This window comes from Lynx canadensis, chromosome A1 (genome assembly GCF_007474595.2).
Source record: "Lynx canadensis isolate LIC74 chromosome A1, mLynCan4.pri.v2, whole genome shotgun sequence".
Classification (NCBI taxonomy): Eukaryota; Metazoa; Chordata; class Mammalia; order Carnivora; family Felidae; genus Lynx; species Lynx canadensis.
Window position 1 is genome coordinate 109,959,485 of NC_044303.2, and position 17,271 is coordinate 109,976,755.

The following is a 17,271-nucleotide window of genomic DNA, read 5'->3' on the forward strand; positions in this document are numbered from 1 at the left end:
AAGAAACTTGTCAATTGCAAATAAAATTGCTTTTTTGCCTTAGGTTGTGATTATTTTAAGAATTTATCAAACTAGGCTACATTTTCTTGATGTTCTTTTCTGTCACATAGTTTTATTCAGGTCTTCTCTATTCTTTTTTTTTTTTTTTTTTTCTATTCTTATTTGAAGGCTTATCTTAAAGCCCACTTCCTCCTGGATTCCTTTTAGCACACAGCATAGTGCCTGGCACACAATAGCTACTCATTTGTTGAATTAGTTGAATACTCTCAGTTATGTTGTCATTTTCTTCATTTCCATTTCGGTATTTTGCTATTTGATCTTGTCTTTTCCATATCCCTCTTAGGATGGCAGCCTGGCTCTGTGTAGCTTTGTGCTTGTAGGACAGTGGAGTCCTTAGGAACTGTTGGATTTGGGTGGATGTCTTGGCTTTGCAACTGAATCTCCTTACTCTGCATTTGTTATCTTGGTATCTTAGCTGTGTAGCCTCTTTTGTCTTCATGTTGGTGTATTGGTCCGCAAAGCAAGGACTCTCTTGGGTGACTGTTTTGTCCTGCAGTCTGTTGTCTGGTAGATTCCTTGGTTCTTAGCTATCTAGTAAAGTAGAACTGACATTCGTCAGGAAGAAATAGATTATTGTTGTGTGCCATATTTTGGAGATGCAAAGAATAAAAGTGCTTCTTCTCATAAGAGCTCAGATTCAGTCCAGGCACTGTGTTTGTGCTTCCTAGATGCTTTCTGCCTTTCACTAACTGTTGTATTTTCACATTTGTCCCTGTTTCCCCCACCTAGTGCCCTAATTTTGGTCTTGAAATATGGTCAGTGTAGAAGTGAAATTTATGTACAGTGGCAGAGTGCCTGAGTGGCTTTTCCAGCTTTGAGATCAAGTTAAGAGGTGATGTATTAAGTCATGTGTTAGGGGTCCTCTAGACTACACTGAGTTTCAGTGACTTGCCAGGAGAATTTGTAGAACTTACCACGTAGCCATACTCAAGCATAGATTTATTACAGTGAAAAGATAACAAAGCACAATCAACAGAGGGGAAAAGTACATGGGCATTGTTTGGAGGAAACCAGGTACAGACTTCCAAGAGTCCACTTGCAAGGTTCCTGATGTGCTTGATTCTTCCAGCAACATGTTGTGTTAACACGTGACACACTCAACACTAGGGAAGTTCTGCCTGAGCTTAGGAGTTGCGGATTTCTAACTGGAGGTCAGTTATGTAGGTAGTACCTTGTGCCTAACCTGTACCAAAGGTCTAGACTCCCAGAAGGAAGGTAGCTATTCAGCATAAATAATGTTGTATAAGCAGTTTAGGTGTAGTGAGCCACTCTTGTTATTTAGGGAGATTTTTCTTTGAATTTAGTGACCTGTTTCTCAGTTAAGTTACTCTGTGCCAGGCCAGGGCTAACCTTTTCATCAGGCCTTTCTAAGGCCTTTCAAAGACAGCAGTCTTGGCCCCTTTGTGAACCCTTCTGCATAGGTACTGCCCCAGGTCTTGGTATCATGTTATATCTAATAGCTATATAAATAGAGCCTGGGTGTATTTTGCTTTATTTATCAATTGATTATTGTTAAAACATAAACTTTAATTTTTTGGAAAGGTAATAGTAGCCTCATTGTTCAGAAATCAAATTGGCCCTTCTGCACCCTCTGCTTACCTAGTAGGAAGTTTTTTCTTCCTAGATGTTACGAGTTTTATTACTTGGTTACAGATCTTTCCAGAGGTTTTTGTGTACCCAAGTAAATAATCCTTTTTCTTAAAATGTTTATTTGAGAGAGCATAAGTTGGGAGAGGGGCAGAGGGAGAGAGAGAGAGAATCCCAAGCAAGCTCCATGTTCAGCGTGGAACCCGAAACGGGGGTCAGTCCCACAGCCCTGGGATCCTGACATGAGTCAACATCAAGAATCAGACCCAACTGACTGAGCCACCCAGACGCCCTTGTATATATCTTTTTTTACTTTAATTTTTCTCCCCCCCCAACCCCCTTAAAAAAATTTTTTTTTGATGTTTGTTTTTGAGAGAGAGACAGAGAGAGACAGAGCGTGAGCAGAGAGGAACAGAGAGAAAGGGAGACACAGAATCTGAAGCAGGCTCCAGGCTCTGAGGTATCCGCACAGAGCCTGATGTGGGGCTTGAACTCACAGAGTGTGAGATCATGCCCTCAGCCGAGAGCAAGAGTCAGATGCCTAACTGACTGAGCCACCCAGGCACATCCAGGTTTTTTTTTAATTGTAAAGAATTTTAAAAAAAGTTACATTGTAGTGAGTAAATTTGAACAGATAGATATTTTTCCTGTGTGATGTTTGTTTCTAGGGCTAAATTCCTAGAAGTAAAATTGTTACGACAGAGAGTTTCTCTGTATTTGTAATTTCAACAGCTGTTGTTTCATTGCCCTTTAAAGAATTTTACTAATTTAAACTTCTACCAGTAGTGTGTGATAGAGCTTGTTTGACCACAGCTTCACCAGAAGAGTTATTGGTGAATCAGCTAATTCCATAATAGTTGAATAATGTATGTAATTTTAATGTTTTACTCTTTAGGTGAAGTTGAGAACATTTTTCAATTTAAGACCCCTTTTGTATTTCCTTTTCTGTAAAACATTCTTAGCTTTTGCTCATTTTAAGTTTATGGTCTACATATTGATTTGTAGTTCTTCATATAATAGATGAGCTCTACCCTTTTATAATATGAGTTGCAAATATTTTTCCCCCATTTGGTCATTAGAATTTTTATGAGTCAAATATGTTAATCTTTAAAACATTTTTTTTTACTTCTAGTTGGCATGCTGTGTTACATTAGTTTCAGGTGTAAAACTTAGTGATTTGATAAGTTTATACATCATGCTATGTTCACCCACACAAGTATAGCTACCATCTGTCCTCCTGCATTGCTATTCAAACATAATATTTTCTTTCTCTTTTTTTCCTACTGTATTTTGTGTTTTAGTTAGAGAATTTCTTACTCTAATGGTAAAAATTCCCTTTCCTTCTAGTACTTTTTTTAACTGTTAAATCTTTGAAATATTAGGTGTGCAGTAAGGATGCAACTTGATTTTTTTCTTTCTGTATGACTATCCATTTGTTCCAACAGTACTTACTGAATATTGAACTTTACTGGTTTGAAATACTTCCTTGATCATATACAGAAAAAATCGCTGTACGTATTTGAGGGCATTTCTGGATTTTACTGTTTGTCTATTTGTTTTTTATTTATTTCTTTTGAGAGAGAACACAGGTGAGCTGAGGAGGGGCAGAAGGAGGGAAAGAGAGAGAATCCCAAGCAGGCTCTGCCCAGTGCAGGACTTGAGCCCAGGTACTGTGAGATGATGACCTGAGCTGAAATCAAGAGTCTGGAAGCTTAACCGACTCAGCCACCCAGACACCCCAGGATTGTACTGTTTTTTTGGCAGGTGTATTTTAAATGAGGACTGTCTCATATAGTAAACTGGCACATTTTTTTGTAGGTTCCTTGTTCTATACTGATGCAGAAAGACGATCAGTGATGGATGCAACACAAATTGCTGGTCTTAATTGCTTACGATTAATGAATGAAACTACTGCAGGTAACAGGGACTGTTAACATTCTTGACTTGCTGAATCTGGATGGTTCTGCAATCTTAAAACCCTGGGGTTTCTTGTTCTTCATTTTGCTTGGAGCACTTACTACCTGTGTGCCACAGTGTTTTTGGTTACTGTGTCACGCGTGAAGAATTCATCTGACCGGTGCTTTTTCTTTATCTGCCTAGCACTTACTTTGATATTTAATCACGTTTGTTTGGAAGGCTAGCAGATATTGTGTGTTCAGAGCAGTGCCTAGATTCAAAATCGACCTTTCCTCCACTTCTATTATGAGGTGTAAAGCAGCATCCAGAAGGAGATAACGTGGAAATGTTGAGATGGCACAAAGGTAGAAGAAATCCCAGAAAATATGTTTGGAAAACTGGGGGAAGTGGTTTGGGAAAAATTGGCAAAGTCATTGGAATTGGAAATTGGAAACATTAAGGAAGTCTAAGGGAATGTCAGCATTTTATTCTTTGAAGTTAATGTTCCTCATGAATAAATTATACAAGTGTATGAAGAATTTGATTCTTTCTAAAATAGTATGTGTAGTCCTACTATTTACTATATAATTTTTTTTTTTTTACTTAATTGAATTTTAAATGTACTACTTAAATGATACATTGAATTTTTTTCTTATGTAGTTGCTCTTGCATATGGAATCTATAAGCAAGATCTTCCTGCCCTAGAAGAGAAACCAAGAAATGTAGTTTTTGTAGACATGGGGCATTCTTCTTATCAAGTTTCTGTATGTGCATTTAATAGAGGGAAACTTAAAGTAAGTATATTATTTTTGGAAAATGTGATTTCAAGTGTGTGGTAATTAGGAATTTATGGGAGACAATTGAAAAAATATATTAAAGCGTTTTGTTTCATCAATGGAAGCTTAGTATGAATGATTTAAACTAGAAACTAGGTACGTAGGGATAGTGTAGAAGTTGTAATTTTTCAGGAGTTGGCGTAGTGTGAAGCAGAGAGTGTAGACCTTGAGGAAGAAGCTCTTAAGATTTCTGATCCTTACTTATCTACAATGTGTGGAAAATAATACTTACCTTAGAGGCTTACTAGGATTCTTTAACATTGAGTCCCTTTGTGTATTTTACACTGAGGATTGAAGAGATGACAAAGGTATCCTCTTGTTGCTCTTAAGGTTTTGAATGTTCTGGGAAAAGAGTATAGGGACTGGAACTTGGATGGCCAAAAAGAAACCAGACTGAGAGAGATAGTCCAGATTTCTGGAAATCTTAGAGCTCTGGAGAGAGTTTTGTACACTGAGAAGTCTAGCAGTATCAAAGACAAAGAGGGCCAGAGAGTATCTGGTCAACATTTGAATTTGCTGGTATATGCTGCTTCCACAGTGGGATATAAAATCAGTTCTGCAGGTGATTTTATCTAGAATTTGCTTAAGAACCAAGGAGTTTTGAGTGCATTATTTAATTATTAGGGTTGTGTATCAGGGTTGTTTGTGTCAAGGCCTAAATTGCATTTCTCCCCCAAATTTGGGGATTGTTGGGGAGGGACTGACTGAAAATAAATGTTAAATTTGGGGCGTGTTGAGACTCTGTTACAGTCCTGTTATTTTGAAAACTAGACTTGGTTTCACTTAACATTCTGATTTATATTGTTTTTAGGCCTTTTTTTTTTTTTGTTAAATAAAAAGGAAAATCTTTGGGGTAGTTGGGAAATAACAGGTTCATGATTTTTACAGATATAAATAATGAACCAAGTGTAATTATTAGTACTTAAACTTTTACTCACTAATAAATGGCTTTATTTCTAAAATACATTGTATACTTTCACCTTTTTGAACAGAAGCTACTGGCCATAATTTAGCTTTGGCTTTGGGTCATAGTGATGTGTATTAGTGGTTGATTACCTGCCCTTTTTCCCCCCTCCCTAATTATCCTTTATTGCTATTTGTCAGTTTTGGAGTTACAATTAAAATTTACTCATCATGAAAACATCCCCAAACTTGGAAAACATTTACATGAAAAGAAAAACATTCACAATTGTACTACTCTGAACAGGTTGTTGTATTTCATTTTAGTTTTTAGAAGAAACAAAATTGTAATTAGACTATATTCAGTTCTGTGCCCTGTTTTTCTTTTTCTTCACAACATTTCCCCACAACATTTATCATTGAATAGATTGTTTTTATTGATTTTATTTTTTCGTCAAGACTGTCATCTCTTATTTGGTCTGTCTTCTATTAGTGAATCTAACTAGATTTAGTTTGCTTCTAATCTGCTAAAGATTTGGATAATGGATAACCAAAGCTAATGAAATTTCTACAAGTTGCTGTGAATTAAGCCTTTAGCATGTTTTTTGATAGTAAACTGCATAGAGCTAGGCCTTTGCTATTAATCATAGTTCTGTGATGGCAAGAGACCAGAATTGCAGTGACATATTACTGCATTTGGCTTTGGATATGTAATTTTAGTTTGCAGTCAGATTGGCCTAGTGGAAAGAGCTTGAATTTTGGAATTGAGGGAATTGAGGGGATTGGGTTTTGGGTTGTACTTCTGCCACTTACTAGCTTTGTGACCTGCAGATGATCCGATTCATCTGGGTCTGTAGCATCATCTGTAAATTGGGGATTACAGTGTCTTTTTTCACAGTGTTTGTAACCGTGATTAAATGACATGTGCACATTACTTTGTTTCAAACTTAATGTGTCCCCTTGTTAATTTACCGGTTAAATATATATCATGATAAAAATTTCAATTGATTGGTTAATTTTTGAATTATCTTTTTTTCCTAAGGTTCTGGCCACTGCATTTGACACAACACTGGGAGCAGAAAATTTGATGAGGTGTTAGTAAATCACTTCTGTGAAGAATTTGGGAAGAAATACAAGCTAGACATAAAATCCAAAATTCGTGCATTATTACGACTGTCTCAGGAGTGTGAGAAACTGAAGAAATTGATGAGTGCAAATGCTTCAGACCTCCCTTTGAGCATCGAATGTTTTATGAATGATGTTGATGTATCTGGGACTATGAATAGGTAATCAGATCACTATTTTAATGTTAAATTCAACTGTGATTTTTTTTCTCCACTTATATTAGCATTTATGTAGCTAATTGTTGAAATTACCGTGATTGTTGTAAGCTAACTTCTGTAGGTAAAAAGTAGAGACCATTCAGCCTCCTGCGTTTTCTGAAGTTTGGATTTGATTATTCTAATAATTTAGACTAATCTCTTTTACCTCATTATTTCAGTCAGTTGGTAGCTCTTGACAGGTGCTGCTGCATGTATTATATGTGAGTTGCCAGTTTTCAAAAAATCAGGGCAAGGTGCTTTAATGCTGAATAATTCTGAATTTGATGTAGTCATTGATTCAGAAATTGGTGTTCTTGAGTAATCGAGGGTCACTTGTGGGCAGCAGCTCTTTTTATACAGTGCTGCAAGAATTCTGTGTTACTGATGTTTCATGGCTATCCTCAGAAATACCCAGAATGTTACCGTTGTCTAGTTGGGTTGCTTGGATGATGAGTGATAAGTTGTTTAGGATGTGAACTCTACTGATAGAAGTCAGGCATGGTTGATGGCTTGTTTGGGGAAAGTGTGGCTTCAATTATCCTCAAAAAATTGAGATCGAATTTGAATTAGATTTACTGTGCCTAGTAACCACATTTGTAATCATCTTTCCTCTCTACTTGAAAGTGATGGTTTTCATTTTTATTAAGCAGCATTGTGTGTGTATGTGTTGGGTGGTCTGGGGGGGGGCAAAGGAGTACCAGGGTATCTTTCAGAAATTGTTAGTAGAATGTTTGTGGTAATTAGAGCCAAGTAGACATTTGTAAATGTCTTTCTAAAAACTAAAAACAGTTAATTAACCTGTGTGCTTTTTTTTTTCAACAGTTGTATTTTATGGACATCGAGTGCAAAGCTGTCATATTCTCTAGTTTATTGTCTTCATTTAGTCTGTAGTGCTCACCAGCAGTCTTTTTTTTTTTTTTTTAACTAATGAAACCAGATAATTTCCGCCATCTAGCATTTCTTCTGATTAACTTTTGATGGGGTAAAATCCACGTAACGCTTTAAAATGAACAACTCTGTGCCATTTAGTACATTCACATTGTTGTGCGGTGACCACCTCTGTCTAGTGACAGAATGTTCTCATCGCCCCAAAATAAAACCTCATAGCCATTAAGCAGTTACTTCCCATCTTCCCCTGCCTCTCTTGTGTGGCAAACACTACTTTTTTTTTTTTTTTTTTTAAATCTATGGGTTTACCTATTCTGGGTGTTTCATGTAAATAGAAGTATGCACTATGTGTTTTGCCATTTTTGTGTCTGACTTTAACACCGTGTTATCTGTGTTTATCATTCATGTTGTAACATGTATTGTTCTTCTATGCTTTTTATGGCAAATAGTATTTTGTTTGTATAGATAACATCACTTTTTTATCCTTTCATCACCTAATGGACCTTTGGGTTGTTTCTACCTTTTAGTTATCGTGAATGGTGCTTCTGTGACTATTCATGAATACGTGTTTGTTTGACTATCTTGTTTTCTGTTCTTTTGGGAATAAATGTAGGAGTGGAATTGCTGAGTCATATGGTAATTCTATGTGTAGTTTTTTGAGGAATTGCCAAACTATTTTCCTCAGCAGTTGGACCATTTTACATTCTCGCCAGCAGTGTACAAGGGTTTCAATTTCACCACCTTCTTGCTGACGCTTGTTACTACTACTTTATGTTAATGTCTCTCCATCATTTGAGTTGTTGGAAGGATATTTCCCTGATGGGTTTCTAAAAATAGCACATGTGAACTCTGATAAGTTCTTGACTGTTGATGACAGTTTTCCATGTCCACCGTTTGGTTGGATAGACCATAACCTTAGCTTCTGTTCTTTCCTTGATTATCTAAATGGAATAATACTCTCCTTTGGGCATATAGCATCGCTGTGGGATTATGACAGTGTACTTTTCAGTTACTTGTTCTTTTGTTAGATGCCCCCCACCCCCATTTAATTGATAATTTACAAATAATTTGGTGTTGTTGCTGGTGGTTTTTGATCTGTTTTTCCCAGGTATGCAGTGTGCATTTTCGGTATATAGTTTCATAGCTATTTAAATATGAGGGTTTTTTTCCTTGAATTACATCGTCAATACTTGTTCTGTTCTTGTGCTTTGATTTTTATTCTTTCAGAATTTAATTTTTTTTAGAATGAGAGTGTTGCGTGAGCGGGGAGAAAGGCAGAGGAGGAGAGAGTCGTAAGCAGGCTCCATGCCAGCACGGAGCCTGATGTGGGGCTCAGTATGACCCTGAGATCATGATCTGAGCAGAAATCAAGAGATGAATGCTTAACCGACCGAGCCACCCTGGTGCTCTGGGTGAATTCTATAGTTACGTGAATTATTTTTCCAAACAAATTTTAAAAAGAATCAAAAAGCCTCTACCGTTGCTTTTGACATCTTTCTAGACTTCTCTCTGCACTTTTTTTTTCATTGTTTTTATGTTGGATATTTTCAGGTATTCAACACAACAAAGAATCTTATAGTGAACATTGTTAAGCTGCCACTTGGGTTCTATTTATAACGTTAACAGTGCTTGTTTTGTCATGTACCTATTCATCTATTCATCCTTCTGTCTATCCACCAATTTGTTTTGGTGCATCTCAAAATAGTGCACATCTATCTGTATACTTATCCCCAAATACTAAAGTATGCATATTAATCAGAATTCAGTGTTTTATAGTTTTTGATTTTTTTATTTAATGACACACTCAATTTTTAAATGTTCATTTGCTGAGTTTTGACAAGTGCACACATCTTTGTAACTAGTACCCTTATCATGAAATAGACCATCTTGGAAAAGCTTCCTCAGGCCTTCATCCCCAGGGGCAGCCACTTAGGGGATTTTTCATTTTAGGGGCTCATAGATTACAATTCCCTGTTCTAGAACTTTTAAAGTTTTTTTTTTTGTTTTTTTTGTTTTTGTTTTTTTTAAGATTTTTGAGTTTATTTATTTTGAGAGAGAGAGAGTGCCCATGTGTGAGCTGGGAAGGGACCTAGAGAGTGAAAGAGAGAGAATGAGAGAAAAGAATCCCAAGCAGTCTCTGCACTTTCAGGGAGGAGCTATACCTTACAATTGTGTCATCGTGACCTGAACTGAAACCAAGAGTTGGACGCTTAACTCACTGAGCTATGCAGGCGCCCCTAGAACTTCTTATAAATGCAGTCATATAGTATGTAGTTTTGTGTAAGACTTGCTTTGCATAAAACTTGAGTTTGACTTAGTTGTTGCATGTGTCGTTTGTTCCTTGTGTGTGCTGACTAGTGTGCCATTATAGGGTTATTGTTTTCTTGATGGACACTGGCTTTTTCCAGTTTTATTGCTATTAGGGAAAAAAAACTCATAAAATTTTTTTTGGCGGGGCGTGGGGCGCCTGGGTGGCTCAGTTGGTTGAGTGTCTGACTTTGGCTCAGGTCATGTTCTCACAGTTCATGAGTTCAAGCCCCATACTGGGCTCACTGCTGTTAGAGTGGAGTCTGCTTTGGATCTTCTGTCTCCCTCTCACTTTGCCTCTCCCCTGCTCATGCTCTCTCTCTCTCAGAGATAAATACCATATTAAAAACATAAAAAAATTATTTTTATGTTTATTTTTTTTTTTAATTTTTTTTTCAACGTTTATTTTATTTTGGGACAGAGAGAGACAGAGCATGAACAGGGGAGGGGCAGAGAGAGAGGGAGACACAGAATCGGAAACAGGCTCCAGGCTCCGAGCCATCAGCCCCGAGCCTGACGTGGGGCTCGAACTCACGGACCGCGAGATCGTGACCTGGCTGAAGTCGGACGCTTAACCGACTGCGCCACCCAGGCGCCCCTTTTTATGTTTATTTTTGAGAGAGAGAGAGTGTGGACGAGAGCCGGGAGGGGCAGAGAGAGAGGGAAGAGAGAGAATCCTATGCAGGCTCTGCACTGACAGTGAGGCTTCAACTCATGAACCATGACCTTAACCAGAATCAAGAGTTGGACTCTCAACTGCCTGAGCTGCCCAGGCAGGCGCTCAGGAAAAAACTCATTTTAAACGGTCACCAACACGTAAGGGATTCAGTTGTTTTATGTCCTCATCAATATTGGCATAGGTGGTCTTAAATTTTGGCTCTTCTGGTGTGTTGTATATTCTGTACCTCAGAGATACAGTTCATAAAAGTCAGACTCTTAAAGTGTGTAATCAGTGGGTTTTAATACATTCACAAAATTTGTAGCCATTACCGCAAGGAAGTTGTAGAATATTTTCATCATCTCATAAACCCTAGATGAGCTGTCAAGCTATAAAAAAAACTTGGGGAAACCCTAAATGCATATTTCTAAACAAAAGAAGCCAGTTTGAGAAGGTTCCATGCTGTTTGATTTCAGGGGGAGTGAGCGATGAATAGGTGGAGCATAGGATTTTTAGGGCAGTGAAGCTATTCCATACGCCTTTATCAAGCTGGATACTTACCATCATACATTTGTCAAAGCCTATAGAACCCTAGTTTATATTACTATATGTGTCTGTATTGGGAAGGTATCACGCTAATGCAAGATGTTAATAGGAGAATTGTGGGGGCCTGGTGAGGGGTATGTGGGAATTCTCTGTACTTTCTGTGTATTTCTCTGTAAACCTAAAACTGAAAGTGTTTGAAGGAAAAAAAAAAAAGGAAAAAAAGAAATTGTACCCATTTGCTGTCTTTCATCATCTGTTTCTCCTACTACAGCCCTAGGCAGCTATTCTTCTGCTTTTTGGATTTGCCCACTCTGAACATTGCATACAAATGGAGTCCTATAATATGTTTTCTTCTTTTTTTAAAAAAAATTTTTTAAGGGCACTGGGGTGGCTCACTTAAGCGTTTGACTTCTGCTCAGGTCATGATCTCACAGTTTGTGGGTTTGAGCCCCACGTTGGGCTCTTTGCTGACAGCTGAGAGGCTGGAGTCTGCTTCAGATTCTGTGTCTCCCTTTCTCTGTCCCTCTCTCTCTCAAAAATAAAAAAATTTTAAATGTTTTTTATTTATTTTTGAGAGAGCGAGAGAGAGTGCTCAAGCAGGAGAGAGGCAGAGAGAGAGGGAGACAGAGGATCTGAAGCCGGCTCCGCGCAGTGAGTACAGAGCCCCATGTGGAGCTTGAACTCATGAAACGAACCGTGAGATCATGAACTGAGCCAAAATCAAGAGTTGGCTCTTAATCCACTGAGTCACCTGGGCGCCCCTAATATGTGTTCTTTTTTGATTGGCTTCTTTCACCTCACATAATTTTTTAAAAGTTTAATAACCATCTTTTAACTAATATTAGTCTGTGTTACTGTATTCATTCCTTTTTATTCCTGAATACTGCTTGATGGACATTAGGTTTTTTTCTACTTTTTTGGCTGTTGTGAAGAATATTTATGTGCAATTTTTTGTGTGGACTTGTGTTTTCAATTAGTTTGGTTGTATACCTGGAGTGGAATTGTTGGGTCATACGGTAACACTGTGTTTAACATTTTGAGGAATTGACAAATCCTTTGCCAAAGTAGCCATACCATTTTGCATTCTCACCAGGAATATGTGAGGGGTCCAGTTTCTTTACATTCTTGCCAATACTTGTTATTACCTACCTTTTGATTATAGCCATGTATTCCCCACATAAAAGTGGAATGTGATTTGAACCTATTGCTGTTTTTTTCATAGAGGCAAATTTCTGGAGATGTGCGATGATCTCTTAGCTAGAGTGGAGCCACCACTTCGTAGTGTTTTGGAACAGGCCAGTAAGTATTATTGTGACTGAGTTGTTTGTATAATTCAGGCTCTTTGGAAAATGTCATTTATAACTTTTTGTTAAAGTTATATACATTTTCATTGTATGAACTGCTTTATTGCTGCGTGAAGCCTCTTGTTATCTGTATTTTTCCTCTGGAGCACCCCAGCCCCCACCCTTTTGATCATATTGTCCAGTGAAATCTAATACTTTTCTCGAGTTAATTCAGACTCAGAGGTGGATATAAGCATCTCATTTATTGGTAAAAATTGTCTTTTGCATTGCTGCTTATTCTAGTCTTAAAGCCTTTTCTGTCAGTGAATCTTTTGCTGATTGAGAAATACAGCAAAGGGAGGATGTGATAACCACAAAGCTATTTTAACAGGATGCTTTAATTTTATCTCTAGCTAAAAGTAGAAGTTTGATTTAGGAATGTATCCTTAATTTTTCTAAAACCTTCAACATACTTTTATTTGGAATCCACTGTTGTGTTGGTTGCTGAGTATTTCAGTGTGTTGAGATATACTGTCATCTTGACAAAGGCCCAGCTCTTAAATCAGAGTGACTATGGCACACTGGCATGTACTTTTCCATACTGGGATATCCATTTCTTTAAATAGCCCTTCTCAACGTATCGTCAGTATTTGTTGCATAAAATGTGGTGTTAGTATTTTATGAATGACTGAAGACATTTGATGTGCACCTTCTTTACTTCTTTTATAAGGAGGCCGTACCTGTATTATTAATGTTCTAGATGGAATATTCAGGTGGCTAGACGTGCTTTGAATGCTTTTTCTTTCATGCCACATCAGGATCACTCAGTATTTCAAGGCTCTCTTATTTTTCCTTTGGCTAGCTTAAGTATTGGTGTTTAAACAATTCTTTGGTACTGTTTCAGAGATTACAGGGCCTGTACACTGCAGGGCATTGAGTATTCCTGGCACTCATGTCTTAAGTTCCAGTATTGTGCCACACTGTCCTTGTTATTTTGTGCATTAAAACATAACCTGCTTGGGTCACCTGGGTGGCTCAGGAGGTTAAGCGCCCGACTTCGGCTCAGGTCATGATCTCACAGTTCACAGGTTCCAGCCCCACATCAGGCTCTGTGCTGGCTGGCTGTGCAGGCTGAGCCTGCTTGGAATCCCCCCCCCCCGCCCCCCCAGAGCGTGTGTGTGTTTGTGTGTGTGTGTGTGTGTGTGTGTGTGTGTGTGTATGTATGTATGTATGTATGTATGTATGGGTAGTGGTGGTGGTGGCTGTGGGGTGAAGGAGTGGTGCAGTTTTGTTACATTTTAAGTTACTTTGTGTTAAGATGTTACATTGCTCTTTTATTTCAATGCAAAGTACTAATTTATTTTTATTTTTTTTAATTAAAAATTTTTTTTAAAGATTTTTTTTATTTGAGAGAAAGAGAGAACGCATGTGATGCATATATGTGTGTGGGAGGGGCAGAAGGAGGGAGAGAGAGAATCCCAAGCAGGCTCTATGCTGTCAGTGCAGAGCCTGTCATGGGGCTTAGTCTCACAAATTGTGCGATCATGACCTGAGCTGAAATCAAGAGTCAGACACTTAACTGACTGAGCCACCCTGCTGCCCCGTAAAGTACTAAAGATTGTTTTAATCTATATCTTCTAATCATCTTAAAATAGAGTTAAAGAAAGAAGATATTTATGCAGTGGAGATAGTTGGTGGTGCGACACGAATCCCTGCAGTGAAAGAGAAGATCAGCAAATTTTTTGGAAAAGAACTTAGTACAACATTAAATGCTGATGAAGCGGTCACTCGAGGCTGTGCGTTGCAGGTGAGCTTTCTTTCATAGGTAGCTAGCCATTTATAGGTTATTGTTCCCAGATGGCTTTGCTTTTCTGTATTCACTAATAATCTGAGGTCACCTCAGGATGATCTGTAGGTGTAAGGTTCTGAAATTTTAGTTTTTAAAATGGATATCACAGGTGGTATTGATAAATCACAGGTGGTCATTGATAATTGACAATGGAATTGTACCCTGTACCCTGTAATACACAGTAAGATAAATTAATTTATTAGAAGCATATGTAAGCCTGAGATATTATGAGAATTTGGCATACTAATCGTCTATATATGAAGTAATCTTCTACATCAGTTGAGTAAAGGTTTAAGTTAATGGGAAAATGGTAAGTAATGGCTGGAAGATAATTCGACAAATGATAACAAGTTTTTAAAACCACTTACTCAGACATCATTAAATAATTAATGTAAATACTTAAAAACCATTGATGGTTTTTTGAAGTTATTATTTATACATCTCATAATAGTTCATAATGTCTGTACTTGTCATATGGAATTTTTAAAAATTATTATTCTAGTGTGCAATCTTATCGCCTGCTTTCAAAGTCAGAGAATTTTCTATAACTGATGTAGTACCATATCCAATATCTCTGAGATGGAATTCTCCAGCTGAAGAAGGGTCAAGGTAATAACATTTATTAATTATTTTTATATTTAAAGTTAACTTAGTGTTAGGTCTGAGTAAAATATTGCCCTCTGTTTCACCTTTTACAAATCCGTAACGTTTTGTCACAGTGCATGAAGCAGAGTGATGCCTTACTTTAGTCTTGAGAATAAATTTGTGTCCTTATTTAGTTTCCTGTTGATCCGACTGAAATAATTGAAGACTTTTATGTGCTTGTTGAAGTATATTCCTTTTCTTAAAAATTGATTTTATACGTATGTATAGATAGACATGTCGGTTTTTTATTTTCCTTGGAAGCTCTTCTATCCTGGAAATGATGCCAGATGAGAGCAAGAGAAGAGTAACTAGAGCCATGCTATAATTACTAACATAGCATACATTGGTAAAAGTGTTCAGGAATATCTTAAATTGGTGTGTTTTTTTCTTTTTCCTTTATCTAGTGACTGTGAAGTCTTTACAAAAAATCATGCTGCTCCTTTCTCTAAAGTACTCACCTTTTATAGAAAGGAACCTTTCACTCTTGAGGCCTATTATAGCTCTCCGCAGGATTTGCCCTATCCAGATCCTGCTATAGGTAAGTAGAGTTGGGAATTAAAAAAAAAAAAAAAAAAGTACTTGGGAGAACTGGGATAGCAGGGCAAATACAATATTCTGAAGTTTAGTTCATACACAAAAAACCTCTGCCAGTCTTTTTACCAGTTCAGTACTAGCAGGATGGTTATTATTTAATTTGGTCTCCTATTATGTGGGCAGTTATTTCTTGGTTAATGAACATAGTGGGTATACCTTGCACATAATATTCCTAGATACTGAAAAAGAGTTAAATTCAGTTTTGACCATAACACAGAGTTATACACAGAAAATCATTAGGAAATTGTTATATCAGTACCCTAGGTCATGGATCCATGTTGGTTAGAGTCTTCATAGACTCTCAAAAACTCTTACAATCTGGAAATAATACCAGGTAAAGAGAGAGAAATTAGAGTTACATGATAATTACAGAATTAGAATGCATGAGTCAAGTATAGGAATACCGTGAATGATACTTAGAAGCTATGGGAAAGGTAATCTCTGTCTTCCTCATTTATAAACTGGAATAAGAACGATCATTCATATTTTGCAGAGGTTTGTGAATTATAAAACTTAAGTAAAACTCTGGTATACTAACTGACTCCGTATATGGCAGTTTTTTGGTAAATGACAGAAGCAGTATGGAATCCCTGGGTTTGTTTTTTTTTTTCAGTAGTGGAGAAGGTGACATCGGTTTAGGAACTTATCTGGCAGTGGCATGTAAAGATGAATTGTAGTAAGGGACCAATGGTAAGGGAATGTTTGGAGGGTTAGGAGACGTTTGAATCCTTAATTGGGACAAGGTACTAAGAGTTTGACTATTTGTGAAAGACGAAGGAGAAATCTGATGATCATGTAAGCTTGTAAGAGTATTTGAAGCATCATGTTACTGACTTATCACTGGGAAATGGGCATAACCTGGCGATATAGGCATATATTCATGTTTGAATTCGTCCTTTCAGGTCATATTTTCTCTTTTGTCTCATATGTCCCTAGCTCAGTTTTTAGTTCAGAAAGTCACTCCTCAGTCTGATGGCTCCAGTTCAAAAGTGAAAGTCAAGGTGCGAGTAAATATCCATGGCATCTTCAGTGTGTCTAGTGCATCTCTAGTGGAAGTGCTCAAGTTTGAGGAAAATGAGGAACCGATGGAAACAGATCAGAATGCAAAGGAGGAAGAGGTAATTTGGATGTTTTATACTAGAGGTGACTTGGCTAGAAATTCTAGCAAATTTACTGGGTGGCAAGGGAGGAACTTTGTGACAGAGTGCTGAGGGTGAGTTTGCATGTGTTCCCTTATTCAAGCAGATACGTCTTTATACAGTCTTTCAGTTGAGTTATTTTTGATTCTGATTACTGAAGAATGCTTGGAGTCTCAGTTATTTTCACAAGTAGATTGTATTCTCATTGGAATCATTCACTGGGCCTCATCCTTCTTGTTCATCAAAATCAAGGCTTTATGAAACTACTGAGTCTCCAGAGATTTTATTGAGTTGGTCTGGATTAAGGCCCAGGTATCAGTTTTAGAAGGCTCCGAGGTCATTCTAATGTGCTGCAGGCATTGAGAGCCAAGAATTGAGGTCTCCACAAACTTTGTTTTATCATTATTGTCAGCCTTTGTTCTTTTAACAGAATTCTGAAGGTGTTCAGCTCCCCTAGTACATGCAGTGGTTCTACTTGGGAGGATGAAAAGACTAATTTAAAAACTTGAAAGTCTCCAGACTTTTGAGAGAAATTTACTCATGAGGAAGCTGGAAGAAACTCCTTTCTCTTCAGAAACGTCTGTTAAATACACTGATGATGCCACACTGCATCAGATGAGTTTACAAAGTAGTAAAGTACACTGCTGTGGTTTACAGAGTAGTTCCACAGTCACCCTGGTTTACGTAACAACTGTTACTCCGTTGTGCAGATGCATGAACTGAGATCCAGAGAGGAAGACTTCCCTATTAGAGATAACATA

The 17,271-nt window shown here is 37.5% G+C and overlaps 1 protein-coding gene across 1 annotated transcript in view; it reads left to right on the top strand.

Annotated features, from left to right (window-relative positions):
- Positions 1–17,271, top strand: part of HSPA4 (heat shock protein family A (Hsp70) member 4) — a 47,467-nt gene that overhangs the window by 17,785 nt on the left and 12,411 nt on the right. The window contains 9 exon segments of the mRNA XM_030318083.2: positions 3,466–3,564; positions 4,204–4,337; positions 6,322–6,352; positions 6,355–6,565; positions 12,223–12,299; positions 13,939–14,090; positions 14,635–14,741; positions 15,182–15,315; positions 16,308–16,489. Coding sequence (XP_030173943.2) covers positions 3,466–3,564; positions 4,204–4,337; positions 6,322–6,352; positions 6,355–6,565; positions 12,223–12,299; positions 13,939–14,090; positions 14,635–14,741; positions 15,182–15,315; positions 16,308–16,489 — 1,127 coding nt within the window.